This window comes from Myotis daubentonii, chromosome 5, assembly GCF_963259705.1.
Source record: "Myotis daubentonii chromosome 5, mMyoDau2.1, whole genome shotgun sequence".
Taxonomy (NCBI): domain Eukaryota; kingdom Metazoa; phylum Chordata; class Mammalia; order Chiroptera; family Vespertilionidae; genus Myotis; species Myotis daubentonii.
Window position 1 is genome coordinate 12,226,985 of NC_081844.1, and position 19,833 is coordinate 12,246,817.

Here is a 19,833-nt window from a genome sequence, read left to right on the forward strand (position 1 = left end):
TCTCTTTAAAATCAATTTAAAAGGGGGGAGGGGGACTCCTTTATCCTGTTCTGTGGGTGCCACTGGCCCAGAGGTTGGGTCAGAATTTCAGGCCTACCTCTTGCAAGCTTCGTGGCTTTAGACAAGTCACCTGGCTCCTCTGGGCTTCCCATTTCCTCGTGTATATGGCATGAGGAGAAGCCCATCTATCTTCAGGGTTGGCATGAGAATTAGACACAGTGTGTAGAGAGGGCTTGTGTGACTCCCAAATCCCCAGTGAACGGTATCAACCACCTGCTCCCTCCAAATGACCCTTCTTCTAACCATCTCCTGTGCAGAGGATGGAGCCAGGCAGCTCCTGGCTATGATTCCTTGCAGGTCAGTGGAGGGAAAGAGCAGCCACTGGTCGGTCCCTTTCCGAGCTCATCAGAGGACCAGAGAATTCAACACAAGCCCCTGAGATGAAGAATGATGTATAACTGGGTTTACCTGGGACAGTGCTGGCTTGCGTCATTGTCCTGAGGTAAAAATCAGTAGTACCCATTTTCACTCTCAACCGTGCATCCATGTGGACAGTCCCTTAAATGCCCGCCCTGCTGACAGTGGTGGAAAATGACACTGAAAACATACCACCAATACTGGCACTCAGGTTTCATCTAAAGCTCTGAAACAAAAATTGCGTTTCCTCCAAACGACTAAGTCCAGCCCCTCCCCCAGGCTCAGAGTGGCCCCGAATCAACCCATAGGGCATAGTTTTCTACTCAACTCCCTTCTTATCTTACCTATGGATGCGCTCTGCCTGCCTTTTATCCCCCATGATTTGTGTAGCTAATGAATCAAGGCACAGACTAGATCAGCCGTGGGCAAACTACGGCCCGCGGGCCGGATCCGGCCCATTTGAAATGAATAAAACTAAAAAAAAAAAAAAAAAGACCGTACCCTTTTATGTAATGATGTTTACTTTGAATTTATATTAGTTCACACAAACACTCCATCCATGCTTTTGTTCCGGTCCTCCGGTCCAGTTTAAGAACCCATTGTGGCCCTCGAGTCAAAAAGTTTGCCCACCCCTGGACTAGATAAATAACAATAATAAGGCCTGCTCGCTGAAGGAAAGAAGCAGGAGGTGTGAACGGCAAAGAAAAGGCAGCTGTCTGTCTCTGCCAGATGGGCAGTGTGGGCCAGGACCAGGACTTTCATCTCCGAGGGCCCCACACAGCCGTGCCATCGGATGCCATGCCACGCAAGAGGAGCGAGTCACCCCCACGCCTGAGCAGAGACAGCCTGCATCCTGCCAGGCAGCGCTTCTGAGCGTTGGGCCCTGCACGACTAAATGCTTCCTTCGCTGAAATAGCCTCTGGGGAAGAATCTGTCACCAGTGCTGCCAGAGGACCGACCCCCAGCTCGCGAGCTCCAGGCTGTGCACAGGGAAATGTCGGTGCAGGCTCAGCCAGGAATGCAGGCCTCTTTGATGAGACCACAATGAATCCACTAGGAGAAACAGAGGGGACCAGGCCTTCAACAGCACAGTAACAACCAAGTATACCGTTGGTCTCATTTGAATTCCTTTTTTTGGCTGAAAATTCAAAGCTAGAACGAGTTATTAACTTGATGAGCTGTTTCCTGGTGACACTTCTTTGCATCTGTGGGACCGGGTGTGTTGTCAAGAAATGTAGGCCCCAAATTCTCCAGCAATTATTTGGAGGGGAAAATAAGTTAAAAGTAATTCATATACATGAAGCTTCTTATTCGGAGCTGCTTTTCCCGCTGTGTTCAAAACACAAACTCCATGGCATGGGCTGGAGATGAAGCAAGCCTTGAACTCCCTTCCTAATCTCACAGTAAAGGGAAAAAGCTATCTGGAATCTGGCGTGTGACTGTATCCTTGGATCAGGAGAAACAAATGAATGGGTGATAGATAGACAGATAGATATTAGGTAGACAGATTAGGTGATAGATATTAGATAGATGATACAAGTTTGGATATATAGCAGTAGATTAGATAGCTAGATAGATAAGGTACATGGTAAATTAGTAACATGATAGATTAGATGATAATTGAGAGGTAGATGTTAATAGATAGATAGATAGATAGATAGATAGATAGATAGATAGACAGACAGATAGATAGACAGACAGACAGATAGATTCACACAAGTACCAAAAGTATCACAATAATCATTTTTAAATAGTTTGGTACAGCCCTGGCCTGTTTGCTCAGTGGTTAGAGCATCAGCCCTCGGACAAAAGGGTTGAGGGTTTAATTCCCAGTCAAGGGCACGTACCTGGGTTGCAGGTTCCATCCCCAGCCCCGGTGAGGGAACATGTGGGAGGCAACCAATCAATATATCTCTCTCACATCGATGTTTCTCTCTCTCTCTCTTCCCCCTTTCCTTCCACTCTCTCTAAAAATCAATGGAAAAGGGTGAGGATTAACAAAATAAATAGTTTGGTACAAACAACCTCACTCAACAAAATCCTAAGAAATTGTAATCGATTGTCTCCATTTTATAACGTGGAACTAGCCATCTAGAAACATATCAGATGGTCACACTCAAACAAAAAGTACTAGAAAGAGAAATTAAACGTAGACCTGATTCTTGGCGTGCTCCCACCCGGGCGGGTGGTGTTCCTTGCCATGGCACCTCTGAAGCATGTCCAGCCGCTTTCACCAGCTGGGAGAGACGCTGGGACAGGAGGTCTCTGTGGCTGCCTTCAGAGCCCAGGATTCTATGTTATTACCAGCTCTTTTGATTTTTCCCTCACAGGCTCCCTACAAGGAAGGATTCCAGCTCTGACCCATCATTAGAGGGAGATTAGGTCATAAACACTATTGATGCAACCTAAAGCAGCAGGGTGTTCTCAGGGAAACCCGCTCAGCAGGTGGCCCTCAGGGCTGGGGACAGCAGTCCCACTCCAGCTGCACTCTGCCTTCGCCTCCCCTCCCTCCCATCCCACCACCTGCCCTGTTCCTGCTCACCGCCTCTCAGCCCACTAACGCCAAGTCTAACCAGGGTCCCAATTAGCCAAGTAAAACCTCAGGACACCAAAAACAGCAGCTGAGGGAGGAGGCCCTTTCGGTGACATTCGCTCTACCCACCCTGCTTCATAAGCTTCTGGGGGGGGGGGGGCACCTGGCTACAGAGACCACCCCCCACATGAAGACAGTGTAATCCCCTGCCCTTCAAAGAGGACAGGACACGGCAGGGGAGCGAGGGCAGAGGTGTGCCACCACTGGCTTATAGAGAAGCTTGGCAGACGTCCACTCAATTTCAGCAGAAATTCCACGGCTAGAAGCACCTAGACCCCTGGCCCTAAATCCTGGCTGTCCCCTAGAAGCTTCAGTCTCCGACGCCCAGGCCCACCCCCAGAACAATGAAGTCACAAATTCCGGTCTCTGTTATTTTATGAAAGTTCCCCAGGGGGTTCCAGTGTGCACTCGACATTGGTAACTACTGCCCTGGCTCATTGCAAAATCCCTTCTACCAGATAGTCAGCCGCGGCCACAGAGACCCACCCCGCCGCACCCTCTCTATCATTAGGGGAACATTTAGTCACATTCAAAGAAAGCTGCCTCCCAAATGGGTTAACCAGAAAGAACTCTAATTTCTACTCACTGTGCTGCCCCTATGTCATTACCATGGCAGTTAAGACGGACTAAAAGCAAGGAATTTGGGTAAATGGCTTCACCCAACAACAGCAGCAAGTCAGAAGCAGAGCCCTCAAAACCCAAAGAAATAAATAATCATTTTCCAGAGAAGAAATAGGGAGGGAAAAGGGAACGAAGGGGAGAGGGCCTCCAATGGAGTGGGGTGACTTGGGGCCGGAGCTACACACAGTAGGTAGGAAAACTCCAGTGACTTGGCCACCCCTCCCCAGACAGTCATTTTTCCTTTAAAACACTGTGCACCATTAACTTTTTTAGAGGAAGAGTATTCACCTATTATGGGCTCTCGTGAAAAGCAAAGCAAACCAATGCAAACCTAGGCAGGGGAACCGCAATGAGTGCTCTGTCCTGGTTCCTGTCTTGAACAGAAGGAAGTTCATTAAATAAAACCACGGAAAAGTTAGTGTGGCTGCTAGGAGCTCTCTTAAGTGACTGTGGCCATGTTCCTTCTTACTAAACCCCCTTTTCCCCACCACTGCGTGGGAGCTGTGCAGGGCCCCGGCTCTGGGGGAGGTAGGCAGCGGGGAAGGCAGTGAGGGAATCCTTCCCCAGCCCTAGCATTCCCCAGAGGGGCTGTCACGGGGGAGGACAGGGAGAAAGGGGGCAAGGATCAGGACTCCCCCACAGCCCCCATGCCAGCCAGAGCAGCTCTGCTTTACTCAGTCTTATCTGCCGCTAGAGGGGTCCAGTGCAAGTTTTCATATGAAAAAAAAAAGGTGCCCCAGAAAGCAGTGTAAAAGCTATCAAGAACAGAAGGAGCAACGAGGACTCATTCAGCTGCCAGCAGGGATAGTTTCCACATATGCCCGGGGCCTCTAAAAATGGCAGTCCAGAAGTCTCTGCCCAGGTCACTCAGCCGGGCACAGATCCAGGGCATCCTCGGACATGTGTGTGCCAGGCAGGCTCTTATCTAGCACACAGCACCCTGAGCCCATGGGGTGCTGACCACGGAAAGCCTGTCCCTCACACCCAAAGGCTTCGTGGAGCCCTACCGTTCCACTTCCCCACAACCTCTCCTGGCTCTCGCTGTCATTCCGGGCACCAGGGCTGAGAGGAAGCCCCTGCCGTCTGCACATCCCGCAGACGGAGTCGGGGCAGAGTCTCTGGGAGCATCCGCGTACTGAGACTTTCCGAGCCCTGGGTGCAGCACTCAGAACTGGAGGGGAGGATGCAGACACCGTCTTGAGAGGGGAAGACCCACTGCCTTGTGGAGTGGGATGATTTCCAAAGCTCCCAGCTCTCAGGCCTGGAGCCAGGCAAAGAATCCAGGGGACACCAGGATAACTGTCACGATGTCCAGGACCATAGGGCCAGGGATGCAAGCAGGAATGTCCCTGCTCTGGGAGGACCAGCTTGGAGGCTGGTGGTGGAGCCCCAGCGGCCTCCATCATGAGGAAAGCGTTTGGGAAAGTGTGTGCGCTGGGCCTCCAGGAACGCCGTGCTACCTCCCAGAACGCACGTCTGTTCCACGCTCCTCTACCGGAGCTAGGTGATCAGCCCATATCCCAGGAGTGGACGGCCTCTTCCAGTCCAGCCACTGGTGGGTGAGATCTGCACCGAAACACCTGCGAGGCCGTCCCATGGCGTCTGCTTGCAGAAGGCACTGGTGTCCTCGGGCGAAATGTGTGACCTCGCCCACGTGGGGCCTGGGGAGGACTCGGGAGGGGCAGGCAGACAGCCTGCTCCAACAGCCACCGGATAACGTGGCCTTCTAATCGCCAGGCCACGGGCACATTTTGTGGTGACAACTCTGGTCCTGGACTTGGAAACTTTAGTCTGATGTGGTCGGGCTATTTTGTAAACATTTTCTAACCCGAGTCAAATGAATGATGCAAAGGGAATAATCAAAGTATCAATTACAGATACATTCATATTATAGTGTGTGTGTATGTGTGTGTGTGTGTGTGTGTGTGTGTGTGTGTGTTCACACACGTGTACTAGTCAGAAGTAGGGAGCAAACCCAAATGCCACACGGATGCAAAAATGACAAGCAGTGGATGTGCCACAGTGACACTGAGCCACGTCTCCCCAGGAGAGCCAGCCAGCGGGGCCTGGGAAGCCACCTCGCCCGCTCTGGCTGCCTGCCTCCGGGCGAGGCTCTCCAGGAGCTGGGGCAAGCCCAAGGGGTTTGGGGAATGACCACGGAGTCTGCCATGGTGCTCAGGGCCACTCCTCAAATAGATGGGACCCTGTGCCCTCAGATGCAAGCTCGCCCACAAACAACCAGCATGAGAGCTGCTGTCCCACTGCCTTCACAGAAGGTCCAGAAACGAGGATACTGGTGAAGAGGCTGCAAACATCAGACTATAAACCCTCCTCCCATCCCAGGATTCGCAGGCTTCTGGCATCACTCAGATGAAGCAGAAAACCAAGTCCTGTTAGTGTATCCATCCATCCATCCATCCATCCATCCATCCACCCATCCATCCAGCTGCAGGCAGTAACGGAGCGCCTCAGGAGTGGCAGGGCTGGGTGGGTGGGGAATATTCAAACGAAAGAGACAGAAGAGCCTTGATCAAACTGTAACACAGGATGATGACTTAGGGGCCATGGATAAAAGCCCAATGATTGCCTAGCTGCCAAGAAGCAGCAGCAGATTTCCAGGAAGGGGGCTGAGCAGAGGCTTTGGGATGGAGTGGCACCTGGGCTGGGCCTAGAAGGGTCACAAAGATTCCCGCGGGCAGAGGGAAGGGGGAAGGGCATTCTGACTGAGGTGGCAAAGTGAGCCAGGCTGAGCAGCAGGACGGGGCCACATCACGGAGGGCCCTGCGCTTGGGCTGCATTCTGGGAGCAGGAGGAGCCACGGAGGGTCCTGGAGGAGGGAGTCAGGATCAGCATGTGCCGGACGAGCCCAAGCTGCAGAGCCGGGGTGGGCAGGGAGACTCCTCAGAAGGCGAGGAGGCGACAGAGGTCTGAGTCAGGGGCAGTGAAGCGATGGGTGCCAGAGTTAACGGACAAAACTGACTCGATTCAGCACAGGGTGACTGTGGGCCTAAACCAGCATGACAGCGGGGACAGCCCTCTCTGAGGCTGGGCGGCAGGAGTGTGGGAGAAATGGTGCGTCTGCTTGGGGATGGCTGCATGGAGGTGCCTGAGGCACACCCAGGAGCCACACCCCGTAGGTAAATGACAGTCTGGAGTTCAGGAAGAGGGCTTCCCAGCTGGCAGCCTTCTCTGTCCTCCCCTTCTCTGTGCTCCAGTGCCCGTCCTCATCTCTGCTGGGTGGCACCCGGGCGGAGGGGAGGAAGTCCCTTGGGCATGCTGTGCCCAGGTTAGCAGAAATGACAGCCATGCTCTCCTCTCTGGGCTGTGGCTCCCGCTCCTTGGAGATCTAGAATCCACAGAGCCGGCATGGACCCCCACCTCCCAAGATCCACACTTTCAAACAGCAATCACCGATCCTAATGCAGGTTCACAGGTTCCACCTGCAGGCTCTCTCTGCTTCGATAGGTCGGGTGGGGCTCAGGAAATGTTTTAAGATGCAACCCAGACTGTGACACCGGGAACAGTCTGCTGATCTGCTCGGAGAAGCCCTGCTCCCAGCAGATGCTCAGTCAGACCCTCCTGCAGCTGCAGCCCCTGGCTCTGCTGAGAAAGTAGAGGGCGAGTGGGGGTGTCGACAGGGAGGGGAGGTTGCTGGCACCTTAAGTGAGGTGGGTAATACCAACATCACTTCCGAGTGCTCACTACTACGGCCGGGTGCTGCTGTGAGGCCTCCAAGTCAGTATTTGAAACAACTTTCCCCATTTTGCAGTTGAGGCGATTGAAGCTTAAAGTCAAGTCATCCAGCAGGTGGTGGTGTGTACTCCATACCAGTCACCTAAAGCACAGGGTGTGCTGGCAAGCTACGCCCTTCCCTCTGGCCTCAGTCTCCCCATCTTTAAAATGCAGAGAACTTTCCCCACCTGCTTTCCAGGAGACTCTGGGGTCTTAATGATGATGATCGTAACACCGCTGGAAAGCCAGCAGCGTTTTCCCCAAGCAGCACCCGTGCCACCTCCGGGACCCTTCAAGCCAGCCTGGATGCTGCCTGCAGGGCATGTCTGGACCTCTGCCATCACTGGATGGAAAGGGCAAAGGGCGTTCCTTCTGCCCTGTGCTGAGTGCCGCAGACAAAGGTCTCACTATGCAAGTCTCAATAGAAGGCTCTGTTTGGCGGCAATAATATTATTTTCTGCTGCTGACGCGTCACCTCCATTTTAAACTGGGAATATTCGCCTGCCTTCTCCTCTGCGGGCCGTGCCATGTCAGAGAGAAATGACACCCCCAGACCCTCGGACCTGGGAAACACATGGAAGGGGGCAGGTGACATGGCTTGGAGAAGCCAGAAAGATGGGAGGAAGAGGTGCAGGCTTCGTTGTACCAAACTGCTTACTTCAACGGCTTGTTTCTGCAAGTTTGCACTTGAATCTCTAAGCATTTCTTTCTGGCCTCGGTAGTGATTAAAGGAGCAGATCGTGGATACCGATGAAGTTACCTTAAGCTAGTTCTGTGCAAGGCTCCTTCTCTGAAAAGCATGCCCGGGCCACCCAGTCGCTTGAAGCAATGCAGAAAGTATGACCAGCCGGCAGGAAAAAACCCCGGTTTCCTCATCGGCATGATTACCGCTTATCTCCTGAGGGACGGACGGGCAGGCCAGTGAAATTCTATGGAGGTCAGTAACCACGGTGGTTATCTGTAAGCGTAGCTAACATTTTTCTCTGGATGTAAAAGCAGTGGAGTTTGGGGTGGGACAACTGACCACATCCTTGCCACTTCTGATGACTTTTATTCTTTGGCGTTTGCTCACTAAATCCCTCTGCTCTTTAATGCCTCCCACACCTGCATTAAAATGTGATCACATTCTGCCCAACTGAGCAGGGCAGGCAGTCTGACTGCTCATTGCTCCTTCATTCCCATCTGCCATTAGACCATCTGCTGACTATTCCGGGCCCTGGGCCAGGTGCTAGGCTCATGAGGATGTCCCTTGTCCCTGCACAGAAGCAACCACCTGAAGTGAAGGAAGAGAAGCCCACAGCCACTGAGAAGGAAGGCCCAAGAGAGAAGGCAGGGCGTTGGCAAGAAGGGATATGCCTACCTGGTGAAGGTGGCGGGAAAGGGAAGGCGCGAAAGGGACAAGAAGCAGGAGAGGGGCCAAGAATGGGCCCAGAGTGAGGAGCGCAGAAGCACATTCAGGAATGACTGATGGGGTCTTTCAAGGATGTCTGAGAAAAAAACAGAATTTTCTGTATCTATTGAACAAAAGGCATGTTATTAGAGGAAAACTGTCTCTGAGCTCCAAGGCAGGAGCCAGAAAGAACCCCAGGGCCATCTAGTGCACACCCTTCACTGTGCCGATGAGCAGTTAAAGCCCAGAGAACTGCGAAGACATGCCAAGGTCACACAGCAAGTTAGTGTTAGAGAGACCAGAACTGGGGACACTTCTGCCACGGAGGGTTCCGGCCCAGCGATTCCTCCAGGGGCCGGCGTCACTGGCCACTCCCTCAGGAAGGACTAGCTGTGGCTTATTAACACTTGGTGACCAATGCTGGGACCTACAGGGACCCCACATGAATCCACACCAGAGGCAGACTATAACCTTGACCTGACCTTGCAGGCTGACAGCAAGCTTTTCCAAGCTCCAAGTGTGGCTGGCTCCCCAGCAGGCCTTGGAGGAGGGACAGAAATGCCCAGTAGGGCCAAGTGCATCCTGACAGACACGGCTGACAAAACAGCAGGCTTTCCCATGAGGCCAGAGTCCCAAGGCGTGGGGGGAGGGCCCCCTTGCGAATGCACCCGCTAGGTTAGGTGATGTGTGCAGCAAGAAAGGAATATGAGCCTCAGCTGGTTTGGCTCAGTGGATAGAGCGTCAGCCTGTGGATTGAAGGGCCTGGGTTCGATTCCAGTCAAGGGCATATGCCCGGGTTGTGGGCTCAATCCCCATTAGGGGGCGTGCAGGAGGCAGCCGGTCAGTGATTCTCTCTCATCACTGATGTTTCTATCTCTCTCTCCCTCTCCCTTCCTCTCTGAAATAAAAAATATTTTAAAAGAAAGAAAGACGAAGGCCTAAGCTTGGAGGCTCTTTCTGGGCACTGATGAGAAACCTGAAACAGGAGAGAGGTCTCTGACCCTTCAGACACACGGAAGACCAGGACAGAGAGAATGCGAGCGAGAAGGTGAGTATGTGATTTAAAACGTAGGGGAGCTCACACTAGGAGGGCAAGGCAGGGTGACATCCTCTTCTAGGTGGTAGGATAGAAAAGAGGAAGCTTCAAGAAAAACCCTGAAGCCACAGGTCAAGAGACCATCACTCTGAAAAATAACCAGTTAAGACAGGTTTTCCTAAAGTATACATAGCTAAGTCTTCTGTTAGCTTTTCGGACAGATTGTATGTTGACTTTCACTCTTGGATAAAATCTTTTCTTTTCTTTTTCATATGTGTCTGCTGGCCACTGTGCAGTTTGCCTATCTCCTCAAAAACAAAATATCTGTCAAAGGGGCAGTCGGTAGGCATGCTGAAAACCGACCATTCGTAAGCAAACTCCTCACGTGTGTGCTGTGACCCCAGAAACAGACTTTAGATTTGGCGAATGAAAAGCATAAAACCTTCAGAGCAAAACATGAAGGGTACCCGGCTACTGATGGGCACAGTTTTCTTCCCAGATCAGATGAGATTGGGTGTGTTCAGGGTGGTATGGCTGTAGACTACAACTTTCTTATCTAAATGACAAGTAATATTATGTGTGGGTCTCAACAATAAAAAATTTTTTTAAATATATTATCTGTGGGTCCTTCTCCAAGAAGGACTGCTCAATTCCATTCATGTCAAATCCAGGCCGGAAGAACTGCCCCCGTCTGATTTTTCTCATCAGTGGACAAGAGATTCCTGGTTCAACATGTGCTGCACCCCTCCGCATTTTGAGAAGATGCACCCTCAAGAATTCTTTAAAAATCAGAATCAAATACTTATGAGCAAAAGCTCAAAATTGGTAGCTTTGAGGATTACTCTGAATTCTGTGTTTTCACAGTAACCACAATCAAATCACATTTGCAATTTAACTTTTGTCTGAAAGTTCTCAGGCAGAGAAAGCAAGAAGCCACTCCTTTTATCCTACCACAATTCTCTAGATCCGTATTCTCAAGTTCCATTGGAGAAGTTAGAGTTAGAGAGAAAACGCGAGTAAGAAAACAACTGCCTGGCCACCCGCACCCCCACTCCCTTCTGTGGCAGATCAAGCCACTGCTCAGTTCAGCAACTTCTAAAAGAAAAAAGGCAAACAACACAGACTCATTTTCCCATGGTAAAGGTTCCCGAGTGCGAAGATTATTATTGCAAGCTGTCTTACTGATCATGGTGGTCCCACCAGCCAGAGCTGCCTTGGTGCCTTGAAAGAAGTCATCAGCAGAAGTCATTCCCTGGTCAGGCATCTGGAAGCGGGTATGGACGTCGATCCCTCCGGGAATCACCATCCTGGAATGGGCCTCGATGGTCTTGACCCCTCCTGGCACAATCAGGTTTTCTCCTATTTGCCTACATTAATAGGGTGGTGACAATGGTGGTAAATGAAATGTCCTTGAATCAAATGAAATCTGACAGATATTTTCACCAAGCCTTACCCTATCCTTCCCGTGTTCACTAGACTTTTCCAGTTACTGTAATTATTCATAATATATGTGCACTCCCCACTCCCTACCACCAACTAAGAAGCAATGCAGCACTTACTAGAAAACAAAAGTTAAATAAGGCACCAGAGGCCTAATCAAAGAGTCTTAGTTACCAGAAAACCCCTAAAATCAAATGATAACAAGTCCCCAAGGAATTTACATAAAATGACACTGCACTTTCTCAATAAACACACACTTGAGCTAATTATCTTATAGCAATTTCCTCCAGATCTGTTGGCACTTTACAAACATGTATTTTCGCCAAATCCTTTGCAATATAGAGAAAATAGGGGAGAAGCAAAAAATAAATAAATAAATAAGTGAACACTATGATTAAAACAATTTGAAAATGTGGAAGCATTCATTAGCAACTCAGATAAGGCAGAAAAATTAATATTCATTATGTTGAAGGATATGAATTCATTTCCAATGTTTAAAAAAATATCTCTGCTTCATCTTTCTAACAGTTTGTTTTTTTTTTAAGGAAAAAAGTAATCAAGGAGAAGTTGATAAAGTTCAAAATCAAATTAGTGATGACTAAAAATAGCCCCCAGGCTTGCTCACTTCTGGGCCAGTGTCTTTCTGCTAGATTCTAACGGGGGGAATGGGACAGGCAAGTCATGGTATGTGAGAGCCTGGAGCAGAGGCTGTCATAAGCAAACACACATGGAGAAAACATTACATGTGGAAATGGTAGGACCTATTTTAGGTCATAAATCAGGGTTTGAGTTTCTAGGCAACAGATACATCCACTCCAGTTTTCCACTCCTCAGGAATGGTTTGCTGTAGCACTTGATGAATGCTGCTTATTCAAAAGATGTCATTTGCAGCAATGTTTGTCTTTAAACAGATGTGCTATTTCTCTGGAGCCTTATGAGCTGTCCCAGTCGGAAGGGCACAAGGATACTGGTATGTACTCAGCTCATTTAACCCTCTAGAATCCAAAAATACCCTAATGCAATAACTGCTCTGTTGTTAGAAACACAATACACAAGCAACACAAGGGCAGTCTTACTGGTGTTTGTTGGCACTTAAAGAATGAAACCTAAAATTCCCTTGGGATGAGGCAGTAATTTGTCTATGTTACTTAATTTGTTTTCCTTTGGCCCAACCACTGGATTCTTGATTCAGAAAGCAGATGTGCTATCTTGATAGAAAAGGGTATACTCACATTTGTGTCCTTCCATTGGGCAAGACATGCACACAACTACATTCTAGGAAAACCTTTAATATATGCAATAGAACCTAAACCAAGTATTTGAGCTGGCAACAAGAAGAAATTGTGTCACCTGGGTTAAAAATAGCAAGTTACATAATGCGTTAAGAAATGGGTATGCATTTAATTGTGGCTTTGAATTCCCTAAATCTGAGTTTTCAAATTCACTAATTACTACCAATCAAAATGGGCTTAAATAGATACTAAGTCACTCTTTGAAGTCACTAAAGCTTGATATTATGTGTGTGAATTGTAGGTAATGCTTGGGAATACTGGAAGGTACACGAATTCTTCTATATGAGTTACACTTACTTGATCAACCCATCTTCCATGTATATGTCTGCATAGAATGACTGGTCATCATTAACGATTTTACCTCCTTTGATCAGAAGACGATCACTCTGAAACGAAGACATACTAAGGTCACCATGTGTACCTGACCATGAGGAACGTTGGTTCTGAAATAAGTGAGCTAAGGGCACATTTCACTATTCAAAGTGATGCTCGCCCAGCCGGCACGGCTCATGTGGAGCATCAACCTGTGAATTAGGAGGTCACAGTGTGATTCCCAGTCAGGGCACATGCCCGGGTTGTGGGCTGGGTTTCCAGTGGGGGCATGCAGGAGGCAACCGATCAATGATTTTCTCATCATTGATGTTTCAATATCTCTCTCCCTCTCTCTTCCTCTCTGAAATCAATAAAAATATATTTAATGCTCAAAATCAGCCAGTTTTAGAAAGGTTCGGTGACAATGGTGAACCTGTATGTAGGAACCTATTTGACACATGATAAGTAGAAATATGCTAGTAAAGCTCAAAGCTTATCATAGATTTAAAAACAAACAAAAAAACCTTCTTTCCAGAAGACAATACTTTTTAATGGCTTTAAGCTAAACTTCATAAAAAAAAAACACCCACATGGAGGGAAGTCAATTCTTGGCAAGCTTTGTGTGTGGAAAAATTAACCAAAAGTCTGTTGTCATGGCAAACTCGACACAAACACACTAGGTTCCACCATAACAAGGTTTCAATTCAGCCTGTTCATTATATTTGTATTTCATTTTGAGGTAAATCACGGCAATTGTAGCAAAGAGAGAAAAAAACCTCTTCACTTATATACCATTTTAACTATTAAACTGCTAAGGAAAAGGTAAAGTTTTATGATAAAGTAGATAAGAGGGCAAGTTCTAAATCTAACACCACTATAAACTGTCAATTCACTTGTAATATAATTAGTGTGAAAAATACATATGCCAAGCAGCACATGAGGGCCAAGAATATAATGAAAATGTTACATTATGACTCATCTCTATTCCAAAGGCTTTGATGGAATGGGACGTTAAAATCAGTGGATATACACCTATGCTATTCCACACTGGGTTGAAATGTTACACGTTAAACCACAGATTGCCCTCTTAACATGCAAAATATTTCAAAGGAATGGCATTCATCTTGACAATCGTTAACTCTAAGTTGTTACAAAACAACATTCTCAGCAAGTGCTATTTATGTTTAGCACCTGCCAAAGAAAATATTATAGCAAATGTGTAGTGAAGAACACATAAACTATGAGACCCAGAAAGATCCTTTTACACAAAAATGTACACATGGGTTTACAAAGTATTTATTGTTTCTCTAACATACTGAAAAACAGATCATTAAATTCTGTACACTTCAGTCTGCTGTAGACTTTGGAAAGTCACATAGGACTAAAGAATCAACAACAATTCCTACACTGGTATAAGTTAAATGTAAGAACCTTCACAAAATCCAGTGAGGTGGATGGAGTGAGATTCTTAACCCATGACACATAGAGAAACTGAGGCACGGAGAGGTTAAGTCACTTGCCCAAGGTCACCTGATCCAGTACACTTCCCTCTGGCTACACAGAACTCCCTGGCAGGATCCGACTTTGACAGGATAAATATTGCCTGGGAGCAAAGAGAAGCCCTGCCCTTCACCACCTGCTCCCTCATTCGCTGTGGTACCTGTCCAGCCATCACTGTGAATCCCGGAGCCAACAGAGGGAGCGGGAGAGAGAGAGAGAGAGAGAGAGAGAGAGAGAGAGAGAGAGAGAGAGAGAGAAGCCCTGTTCACTCTGTGCCTTCCAGAAGGCTTCTTACATAAGAGGCGGCTGTGATGATGGAGAGAGGGAGACCATGCTATGTAGGTCCTCCATAGTGCACCCAGATTTTAAGGGTAGAGGGGGCGCTCTTTTAAAAGTCAGTCTTGTTTGCTTTTTAATTTTTTTCCTCCCCACACTGTCAAAACGAAACTGCCTTTTTCATTCAGGAAGACAGCGATTTATTTGAGATTTGCAGCCAATGTGCTCTCCACCCCCACTCTCCAGACTTCTTCCTCCTAATGGAGAATATGGAACATCGGGTCCCCTCGCCCGGCCCTTTGGGATCCTGGGTCTCTGGCCTTTTAGAAAAAGCTACAACCCACCCTCGCCCTCGAGTAGCCTTGCTCAGCCTATAAAATCCTCTCCAGCACACACCCCGCCCCCGGGCTTCGGTCTCCACATCTCTCTCCTGCGGATGGGTGTGTCCTTGTGCATCCACAGGAGGCCGGGGTGCCCGTGGCTAAGGAGGAGGCCAGAGGCAAGCGCGCCCTCCGATCCAGCCCTGAACACATCTACACTTTTCAAAGATTCTCTCGGTCTCTGCCTCGGCCCTGGGTTCTACCCAGCAATCGGTTGGCCAATTGCAATTGCACATCATTATATAACAATGAATACCCCTCGCGTTCCACCCGCCCTCCCCAGCGTTTCATTGGGGAGGTAGATAGAGAACTAAGACTAGCGAAATTTTTTCCAGGAAAAGCTGGGGAGAGGATGGGCGCGGTGGGAGTAGGAACCTGTGTTCATCGCTGAAGCGTCGCCAGTTCATCGCGTAGATGTTTTTCTCGTGATTTACAAACTAAGCATCCCAAACCCCACAAGCGCGCCAGCGCCTCCGGCCAACGGGACCATTGTCTGCCGAGGCCCGGCCGGGCCGTCCGCTCCGCGCGTCGCGCAGCGCCATTACCTCGCGAGCCGGGCTCGGCGCTGTCCCCGGCGCCCACCCTCCCAGCCCGCTTTGTATGCGCCAGCACGGGCGCCTCCTGGCCGCAGAAGGGACAGAGGCAGAAGAAAGCCAGCCCCGAGCCAGAGGGCGAGAAAGCCAAGAGGGCCACCAGCACCGGCCCCTGGTCAACAAAAAGCCCACGCCCGGCCCCCACCCTTCTCTGCTCATCACCGCGTCCCTTTTTTCCTTCCCGTTTCCACATCAGCCTGGTGCACCCTGCCCTTGCAGCATCCCTCTGCTGTCAGTCCGCCGCCAGGCTGAAACCTGCCCCTTTTTCTCGGGAGCCGGAGGAAGGCTCCAGAAAGCCCTTTATGGCGGGGGCGGGAGGCACAGGGAGCTCCATCCACTTCCCATTCCCCTGTCCAGCTCCTGGAGCCCAGCTCGCAGCACGCAGCCGGAGAACAATATCCGCGCTCCAACCACGCATATTCAATCTGGCATCCATTTGCTTACACCCCGGGCCGGCACTGCAGCATCTCGCTCTGACAATGAAAGGATACAGCGGCTCTGGCGCGCTACCCAGGACGACCTCAATGCACTCACGCTATTTTAATGTCTTACAAATCATGTGGCTCATAATTCTATGATTGCGTCTCCTGCCACCACGATCGCCTTCTTTAGTAACGGGGGCGGCGGGGGGTGGGGGGCAGTTAGGTCCCTCTTCCTCCCCCTCCTTAAAAAAAATTCCTTAGATGTTCTGTGCCACAAAGGTTACTGGCAGACCACAATTTCCCAAGTGCCAAACTCACCGTGATGCGTGGAATATTTTTCTTCCCCTGATAAGACATCTCTCTCCCGGGAAAAAAATAATTTCAAGAGGGCAGCTTTAAAGCAAAAAAAAAAAAAAAAAAAAAAAAAAATGCCAAAAAAGAGAGTTGGTATTTTATTTTGTTTCAGAATTGAAAAAGGTGCAACAGCTTAGCTGGTCTTGCTGATAACAAATTCCAGGAACGTAAGAGATCAACGCAATCCTCTGTCTCTCTTTCTTCCTCTCCTCCAACACAGCCCAGCCAGGGCGGAAAAAAAAAAAGAAAGAGAGGGAGAGAACAGGAGGGAAGGGGGTGGAAATAAACTACGGCAATAAAAGCCTCGGTTCGAGTCGGCCACCCGGCGCATGCGCCGCCAGCCACTCCCTTTCCTCTCAGGCAAAAGCCATCCGCTTCGGGAGAGACGAGCCCTGATTGGCCACAATCGTGGGACATGCAAATGCCCGGGCGGGAGGGGAGCGGCGCGAGAGCGCGAAATGCTGCAGAGGGCGGCGGAGGGCGGCGGCCGGGGCGGGCGGCCGGCCGGGGGGCGCGCCTTTCGCGCCCTTTCTTCGGGCCAGCGCCTCGGGGATAGTGGCTGCGGGAGCCCCAAATGCAGCAGCAGCAACGCAGGGAAAATGGCGGGTGCTCCTTAGGAACAGGGGCAGCCCATCCCGGAGTCGGTGGGCTGCCTTGGAGCCCGAGCGGCACGCACCCGTCCGCGCGCGCCCCGGTGGATGCCCGCCCGCGCGCCAATCCGCGGAGGCCGCCGCTGCAGCCCCGCGTGGGGTGACTGCGCCGAGCCAATGGCTTCGCTGGCGGCGAGCGCGCGACTGCACCACCGGCCGGCGCCGCGCCGCCCGGGAGGGGCGCCCGAGCTCTCCTCCCGCCGCCCTCGCCTTTCGCGAAGGCTCGTCCTGCCTCCGCCCAGGAGTCGACTGGGGAATTGACATGGCAGCGAGCGGAGGGAAGGGAGAGGGCTCGCCGCGGCGCCGCCCGGCCCCGCAGAGGGGCGGCTGGACCGGGGCCTGCGGGCGGGGCGGGGCGGCGCGGCGTCCGCAGGGCTCCCCGGGGCGAGGAGGGGTGCGGGCCGGAGGCGAGGCTGGAAACCTAGCCGAGGGCGAGCGCCGCCGGGCCGGCCCCCGTGGCCTGGCAGCTGGAAGTCGGAGTAGGGAAGGGGCGGCTGGAGAGGCCGCAGTCCGCCGCCGGGGATGCAAACCCCGCCCTGATGGCCCTTGTGCCTTCGGCCCGCGAGGAACTTGGGGGCAGGAGGCTCAGCAGCTGCCTGTGTAGGCAAAATTGGCTCAGTCCGGGGCCCTGTTCTCTAACAGCCACGCCCACCGAGGCCCATCTGTTGGTCGCATTTCTCTGGTGCCTGCAGATCTGTTGAGAAAAAGCTGTCGGAATTACAGCGCCCAAGGAGCCCCCAAAATTTTCAGTGCTATAGACAGGCCTCCACACGACCTAATGAGGCAGAAAGCGAGGAGGGGGGAGAAGCAGCAGAAGGAATGAGAGAAATGAAAGCTTATGTCCCAAAAGAAGGGGATACTGAGTCATGGAGAAAGCCTCCTGGAATCCGAGTTAAAAACACTCCCCAGCCAGAGATGCTAGCCACTCACAAGGCGCCGGAGGCACCTGGACAGGTGCGGCCTGAGTCGCTGCGGAAGAAAACGCTGGTCCCGTGGATCCCGGGCAACACACCTGGGCGCCTCTTTGGAAGGTTGCCCGGGCAGGTGCAAGGGCTCAAACCAGAGGCGGCCATGGCTTTGGATTTCTCTGCTTGAGATCAAACAATAGCTGGGCCTGCAATTTCTAGGCCGTCCAGCAGCCATTAGAAAAAGGCATCTATTTAACTGGCTCACACCTGCTCAGCAAAGATTAGCCAGATAAATACAGGATAATCCTGGGGCTGCTGTGGGCCCCTGTTCTGATGTCTTTCTGCATCTGGCCACTTTGGATTGTTATCTGTTCACAAAGTGTGAAAGGCACCCGCTCACTCATTCCTGTAAATTCTAAAGTCCCAGAAAAGGGGGGTGAGGCATGCAGGAAGCTCCCCAACTGGTTAATTCATTCAGGTTCCAATTAGCTGTGCATCTTGAAAATAAAATAGAAGCACTTCCTTCTCCAACCATGCGCTGTGCTAAGAGAAAAGTGAGCTGATATCAGCAAGTATGGATGTCAGCCTGCAGGGGTTCAAACCACAGCCTGAGAATGCATGAAGCGGGCCCTCCGACCTGTGAAAGCCAACAGTGGGTTTCAGCTGGGGGTGTAGAGTGGCAGGGCGCCAGGTGTTATTAAATCACAAGAAAATGCCACTTGGCAAGCAAGTAAATAATGAGATTCAAATTAATTTAAAACCAAATAATCTCTATTTATATTGTTTGTTTATATTCTTTTATGTTTTCCTGCTCCTGAATTGTTTGATCTTAACAGATTTAACTATATCTAGTTGATTGCCAATTTTCCATTGAATATTTTGCTTTGCAATAAAAGCTCCTAAGAGCTTTTGTATCACTTATTTTTATAGCCATTGGCATGAGGTTCTTAGTCCATAATTGACATTTCCACCCATAAATATCCAAAGATGTAAGGTTTAAACTGATTGGTCTGTTCTAAGATAGAGCCTAAGAGTATTTGGCACATAGGAGACAGCAAATACTTTTAATTGACCAAGGAAAAGAACTGCCAGCAACCTGCATTTCTTACCATACTTACCGTTCCATGCAATGCAGAAAAATAGAGGCGGGGGAAGAATTTTCCACCTACTCTACACTGAAAACTTGTTCCTATATATTTTTTATACTGTCTTTAAACAAGCATTCCATGAAAAGTTTCTGTAAAGTTTCAGATCATTGTCCCTCTACCAAATATTTGAGCCTGTTCTTGGGTATGATTTTTCCACATTTTTAAAAAATTAAATGCATGTCAAACCTGAAAAGGCGTTGTAAGATGGCCTATTCCACATTATGACCCCTTCCCAAAGCCCCTGCCTTCCCATACTCCTCCCCCAGCACCTACAACGAGCAAGATGTGATGACGAAATGACAGAGCCATTTAATGAAATGGTTCTTCCCCTGGCATTTTGGTGGTCTGGGCCCCAGACTCTGGGGGAAGGAGAACCTGCCTAAACAGATCCATGAGCAGGAGTGAGGTCTACCCAGGTGCTGTATCAGACTCTGACCTCTGCAGCTCATCTCCCATCCCTGACACCCATGCCCTCATCCCATGCTCAGGGTGCATGCAGAGGTGCACCCACACACACACTGCCCTTTTCCAAATCTGTGCCATGTCCTGTGCTGTTCCCTTCACCTCCCTCCCTTGCCCTCAACACTTCCTCTAAAAATGAGCTTAAATATCATCTCCTCAATAAAGTCTGCCCTCATCCTGTCTCCTAAAGTCTTAAGCACAACCTCCTCCTATATTCACCTCAACTGTAACATACATCCTGCTATATTGTAATTATCTGTCCATTTCTTCTATTAGAGCATGACTCCTAGGAGCTAAAAGCTTTGCA

At 50.1% G+C, this 19,833-nt stretch overlaps 1 protein-coding gene across 3 annotated transcripts in view; it reads right to left on the bottom strand.

The window, feature by feature from the left end:
• DPYSL2 (dihydropyrimidinase like 2) overlaps window positions 1-19,833 on the bottom strand; it is a 105,709-nt gene that overhangs the window by 53,970 nt on the left and 31,906 nt on the right. For 2 of the 3 annotated variants that reach the window (XM_059695935.1, XM_059695936.1), the window contains 2 exons: window positions 12,819-12,907; window positions 10,972-11,156 (listed from right to left, as the gene is read on the bottom strand). In XM_059695935.1, coding sequence (XP_059551918.1) covers window positions 10,972-11,156; window positions 12,819-12,907 — 274 coding nt within the window. Of the gene's footprint in view, window positions 1-10,971; window positions 11,157-12,818; window positions 12,908-16,322; window positions 16,996-19,833 lie in introns of those variants that run through there. The other variant, XM_059695937.1, reaches the window with a different exon arrangement.